The sequence below is a fragment of the Leptonychotes weddellii genome, chromosome 1, assembly GCF_054177405.1.
Source record: "Leptonychotes weddellii isolate Sample4059 chromosome 1, ASM5417740v2, whole genome shotgun sequence".
Lineage (NCBI taxonomy): Eukaryota > Metazoa > Chordata > Mammalia > Carnivora > Phocidae > Leptonychotes > Leptonychotes weddellii.
Window position 1 is genome coordinate 131,162,816 of NC_138369.1, and position 5,984 is coordinate 131,168,799.

Consider the following 5,984-nt stretch of genomic DNA (forward strand, 5'->3'; position numbering starts at 1 on the left):
CCCAGGCGCCCCTCCCATATTTATCTTTTCCATGAACCCTAAAATGCACCTAATTGCAGCATCAGGTTGAGGTCACACACTTGCTTTCTGATGAATATCTGCAGTGGGAAATGGAATCATTATTTCTGGAGACGTCTAAAAGGAGCCAGGAGCCTCCTGTTGTCTGGGTGAGGCCTGTTGTGCCTGAGGCTGGGCTATGGGCCAGATGACCCTGTAAGATTCTTTCCAGGCTCAGAATTCTGTGGAGTCCAGGCTGTGGATGTGGGGACTGTTTCTTTAAACAAAATGCAGAGAACTCTGCCCCCTTCCCTCCTGCATTCGAAATGCCTCCAGAATCTCTCCCCACAGTCCTTCCAGCCCCAGCCTCGCTCCTGCACCCCAACAACCACTGCCTCTCTTCCATCTCCCTCCCGAACATCTGCTTTCTCTGTCCAGCTGGCTAGGGGAGGGCCTGACACGTCGTCAGCCCACAGTGGATCTGAGCGAGCATGGTGACATAACAGCAGTAGCCCCAGCACTGGGAGCCCCCTGGCCTGAGTCTTCCTGTGCTTCCCTCCACAGAGCAGCCCATCCAGTACGCTCACTCGTCCTGCGAGGCCGGTGTGGCCGAGCTCCACATCCAGGACGCCCTGCCGGAAGATGATGGCACTTACACCTGTCTGGCCAAGAACACCGTGGGGCAGGCGTCCTGCAGCGCCCGGGTCACTGTCCATGGTAGGAGCCTCTGGGCACCTCTCTAGAAGCACCTTTGCTGCAGACATCTGCTTGGGAGAAAGAGCACACTGCACCTGAAGGCAGGCAGGTGGAGGAAATGGCCTCTGGAGGTCCACAGTGACAAGGCAAAGGCCCGTTCCCCACCCCCTCACCCCAGCAGGGCTGAGGGAAGATGCAGGAGAAAGAGGCAAGGGCTCCCTCGGCTCAAGAAGCTTCCAGTGTGGTAGGAAGAAGTCCTCGCACATTGAAAGATGTCCCAGGAGGAGTACTCACATACCCCCTTAGGACTTAGGGGTCTCACAAATGCCACCTCCCATGCTGGGGGCCACTGGGTAACAGAGTGCTGGTACTGAGGCTTCGAGAGGGTCCCAGGTTGTTCCCCTTTTCCTTCTGACCCTGCTCCTCCCCACCAGCCTAGGCTGGTTTTCATACATCAGCAGCCTGGTGTCCAGTAATCTGATTACCATGCTCATCCATTGATCCTCGCCGAGCCCTTAGTCCCAGGAAGTTCCAGGGGAGTCACGGCACTCGAGACAGAGCTGTCTGGGCTGTGGGGTCGGCGGGCATGGTGACAGTGCCCAGGGAATGCTCCCTGGGGCCAGGGTGTCCAGGTAAGCCTGCCTCCCCATCCTCCCCGCCAGGCTTGGGCCCCCGCTCCTGTGTGTGGCTGGGGCCTGGGGGCTCTGCTTTCCCAGCATGCTGGCAGGAGACCATGTCTCTTCCCTCTGTCCCCCAGGGTTCAGGTCTCCTGGGGAGAGTCTCCCAATAATGTGAGCAGCTGCCTTCTGGGCAGCCACAGGACCTGGTTTCACTGAAAAGCACAAGGGGAAAATCATGTGCTGGGTACAGCACTAAATACTTTCTCATTTAGACCTCAACAGCCGTGGGGAGGGCTGTGCGCTCCCTGCTTGCCCTTATTTTAGACGAAAGGGTCTGGAGGTCTCAGAAAGCTTACGCGACTTGCCTAAACACACAAGCTGGTAAGTCAGACTGGGCTTTCAGACCCAGATCCTCATGACTCCAAGCCTGTGCTCATTCCTATGCCCTGCCCTGTTCCAGAGTGTGAATCCACCGGCCCAGAGGGGGAGCCTGAGCCCTGGAGGCTGGGCAGTGTCACCCCTTGTGCTGACGCTGGCTCTGTGACGCTCTCTGCCAACAAGGGGCACACTCCCGGGCCTCCCCCGTTTCTCTGAAGTGCTCTGGCATGGAGTCCTCACCTGCCTCCTCTTCCTTCCAGGAAGCTGTTCACACCCAGGTGGGAGCCTGACTCTGGCCCCCTGGGAATCTGTCAGCCAGAATTGTGGCTGACGTAGCTATCCTCTTTGTCCCCACAGATCTCCTTTCATGGCTCAATAAGGGGCCTCAGGAAATTGTGATAATGAAACAAGAAGAGATCTGAGCTTCATCTTTTTGGGCCAGGGGAGCGGCCCTCACTTTCCCAACAGGGGGCTCTCCTTGGAGGTCCACGTGGCCTACTCCAAAGCCTAGTAGCGGGCAAGAGGGCCAGAGTGACATGTGATGGGTCTGTTGCCCAAGACTCTCTCCCTGCTAGCTTCAGCCAGTGGCCCTGCTAATCCAGTGCCTGTCCCCACTTGCCTGGGTTTAGATTGGATTAAAGAGACCCAGCTGAGCTAATAGTCCCTCGGTGGGGGGGGGGGGTCCCTAGATGAAGGATCAAGGAGTCTTTGGGGGCGTCCTCCTTGTCCCCAGGTCTGTGGGAGTAGTAGGGCCTGGGTGACTGCCCATCCAAGCGTGTTTTAAAGCCGAAACAGGTCCCCAGCAAGAACTCTGCCAGAACCTTTTGGGTTTTCTCTGAGAACAGCCCTGCGTGAGTGAGAACTCCCTCCCGGTGTGGGGATTTGCTGGCCTGTGAAGGCCAAACAGAGGCTCAGATACCATAAATGGTGAAGCAGGCTGAGAGACGTGGCCGCATGTGCGGGCCGCAGGGCTGGGCTGTCTGCACAGGAGCGAGGTGGGCTGAGCCTGGCACAGTGACGCCCCCTGGCTCCCTGCCCCAAGGCGCTCGGGCAGCTCAAGGCCGTGTCCTGCACCATCCTCAGCCGTGGGGGTTTTCTTACTTCATTGGCAGCTCCTGGGGCTCCAGGTCTCTGGGGGCGGCTGAGGGGTCGGGGCGACCGCAGGAGAGACGTTTGTTCCCACTGTACCCAGCATGGTTCCGGCCCCTCCATCGCTGCCCAAGGCCTGGCCTTTCCGTTAACCCTCAGTGTGGCACCAGCCCCAGTCCCGTCCTGGCCGTGGAGCAGACTGGCCGGGAGTGCATCCTGCTGCACCACCAGCTCGCTTGGCCACAGGGGTGCCATTCCCCCCCCGGGCCTCGCCTTCCTCTTCTGTGCAATGGGGACACTGACAGTCACAGTCCCCAGTACTGAGGATTAAGTCAATAAATACACGTCATGTCCTCAGAACCGAAGAAGGGCTCAGTGTGTGCGGTTGTGATGATTGTCCAACGGACCCCCCCCCAAATTTTACACAAGGTAAAATCGTTCAAAATGCCAAGTCTAAGTGGTTTTACCAAAGGACCAGCTTTGCCACAGTGGGTGGGAGGTTGTCTGTCCATCTGTGTGCCTGTTCGTTTGCTTTTAGTAAGGGCGAGAATCCCAGAATCCTAGAGGGAGGGAGGCACCCCGCAGACACTAGAGTCTGAGGAGGACCCCATTGTAGGGGCTGTGGCCACGAGAGGGCGCCCTTGAGCAGGGCGCCCCGGCTGTCCGCTTTCCCGGGAGGGGGCCGTTTCCAGGGCAGCCATGCTGCAGGCACACTCAGTGGAGAATCCCGGCGATGCTCCGCAGAACGCCAGGTGTGGGTGCTCTTTCTCACCTCGTTAGCCTTTTGCCAAGGTTTTGCAATCATCCAGAAATCGCTGGCCCAGCACTCTGATGTGATTTCTGCGGCCACTTCACCCAGCTTTCTCTGTCTCCTCTCCTCTGCAACCCCTTTCTCCAAAATCTGCCTCTCTCCCCAACAAATGTCGTTTCCTTTAGGAAGCCCTCCCTGGGAGCCTCCCTTATCATTGTGCTTATTTTCCAACAAATCTGTACTGAGCCCCTGCTTTGGGCCAGACATCATTCTGGGGAGGCCGCAGTGAGCAGGACAGACAAGCTCTGTCTTCCTGGCGCGTGCGTTCTGATGGGGAGACACACCATAATCAGCACCTAGTTTAATCAAATACTGACCGAGAAGGGTGGAAAGGATCCTTCTGGAGGATGGGTGAGGACATTGTGTGGTGAAGGAAGGCTCTAGGTGGAGGGGACTTTTGAACAGAGACTTCAGTGAGCTGGAGAAAGAGTGCTCCAGGCGGGAGGGGCAGCAGGTGCAAAGGCCCTAAAATTGGGAGCAAGGTCAGCCTATTCAAGGAATAGCCAGATAACCAGGTGGCTGGAGGAAGGTGAGAATGAGTTCAGAGAGAGGCAGAGGCACCTCAGGCAGGGCCGCTAGGGAAGTAGCCCACATTTTATTCTAACTGTGGGATTTCACTCTAATTGCTTGTTTAATTGTCTTCTCTGTGAGACTGTAAGCTCCCTGCAGGCAGGGACCGTGTCTCACTCATTATTGCACATGGATCCGGGCCTGCTATGTGAGCAGGTGTTCGGGGAATGGATGAAAGCACATGGCGGTAGGCAGCCTCCCTAGACGTGCAGCAGGGCGTCCCTCTACCTCTTGACTTCCCTGGGGGCTCAGTGCTTGTTGGAGTATGCAAGAAACCCACCAGCTAGCTCTCAAGAGTCCCTCAACAAATATTCCTTCTGTCCTCCCCCCACCCCAGGATTAAAAAAATCCCCAATAGTTAACCAGGCAATGAAAGCCTTTCCCCACCAACCCAACCCAAGACGGAGACCAAAGGATGATTAATCCAAATTCCTGCAGAGCCCAGGAAGATCAAGGGAGAGTAAATATTTCAGTGTATTTGGACTGAGTCATTGGGGTGGGGGAGAGACTTCCTCAGGCTAGAATACTGTAATTTATCTCCCCCTGGAGTATCTTTGTCAAAGCTAAAATTCTTGGGCGCCTGGGTGGCTCAGTTGGTTAAGCGACTGCCTTCGGCTCAGGTCATGATCCCGGAGTCCCGGGATCGAGTCCCGCATCAGCCTGCTTCTGCCTCTGATCCTCCCCCCTCTCATGTTCTCTCTATCTTGTTCTCTCTCTCAAATAAATAAATAAAATCTTTAAAAAAAAAAAAAAAAGCTAAAATTCTTAAGTGACTAGATCTACTAACTTGCTAACTGTGCCCATTTTGACTTTAGTGTCTCAGTCTAATGGTGTTTATTTAACTGAAGACTTGCTGGGCCCTCCTAAAGGCACCTAAGGACATAAAATGTCGGGAAATTTTTTAAGAAACTGATATCTAGAGTAAAAAAATGAAACTTAGATCATCAGTAGAAGTCCAGTTCACTCTCAGGTTAGTGACAGGCACTCGGTGGGATAGCTGGGAGCCCTGACAGCTTCCCACCCCCACCTCTCTCCCAAGTTATGCTCAGGTACTTAGGATGTTATATAATCTGTCTGATGGTGTCAGGTACGGACTCTCCCCTCCATAAGCTTACAAGCACTGAAAACATTTCTAGTAGTTATATTAACTAAAGAGAAATGTATTGAAGGATAAACATCGGCTTTAATTTTTTTTCTCTTAAGACCCTTAGCCCACCCACCACATCTGTCCCAAAAGTCGTTTAAATTCTAAGAAGGCAAGTAGATATGTGTTATCTTATAACCAATATTCTAGTTTTATATAGTTTGAATACAACAGAAACGGGGTTGTGCACCATGTGGGTTCTTCGTGTAGCAGGAAGACTTCTGAGTATATGTTTGTACATACGTGTCCATATCATAGAACTGGGGCCTCGTTTTACTAATTGGACAATTAGAGAGGCAGAACTGTCTAGTTCTCCAGCCCACTGTTGGCCTTATCTGTCATTTACTTGCTTGGAGTCCTTGGTCAAGAATGCCATCAGAATTACAGCCTTGGGTCCCTAACAGCAGAATATGATCCATGCTACGCACATATGGTGGAGACAGTGGTTTCCAAGCACTCATCGGGAGGGAGCACTGGGTGCTTGGCTGCTGTACCTTTACATTGAGAGTTTGGTTGTTAACTTCTGAGTTAGTCAGAAGGCTGTGGTTGCAGTGATTCCTGCTTCCCCTCCAACAACTCTGCCACTACTGGTCAGAGATCTTTTGGGGAATGTCATACGTCACTGTTCCCTTTTGTTCTTTTCCTTGCACACTTCTTTTTTTATTGTTATGTTAATCAC

General features: G+C 53.7%; 1 protein-coding gene across 5 annotated transcripts in view; it reads left to right on the plus strand.

Annotated features, from left to right (window-relative positions):
- Positions 1-5,984, plus strand: part of MYLK (myosin light chain kinase) — a 199,012-nt gene that overhangs the window by 93,433 nt on the left and 99,595 nt on the right. For 4 of the 5 annotated variants that reach the window (XM_081832657.1, XM_081832667.1, XM_081832645.1 and 1 more), the window contains exon 11: positions 562-714. The exons of the other annotated variant lie outside the window; for it this stretch is intronic. In XM_081832657.1, the coding sequence (XP_081688783.1) occupies positions 562-714 (153 nt within the window). The remainder of the gene's footprint in view (positions 1-561; positions 715-5,984) is intronic. 5 annotated transcript variants of the gene reach the window in all.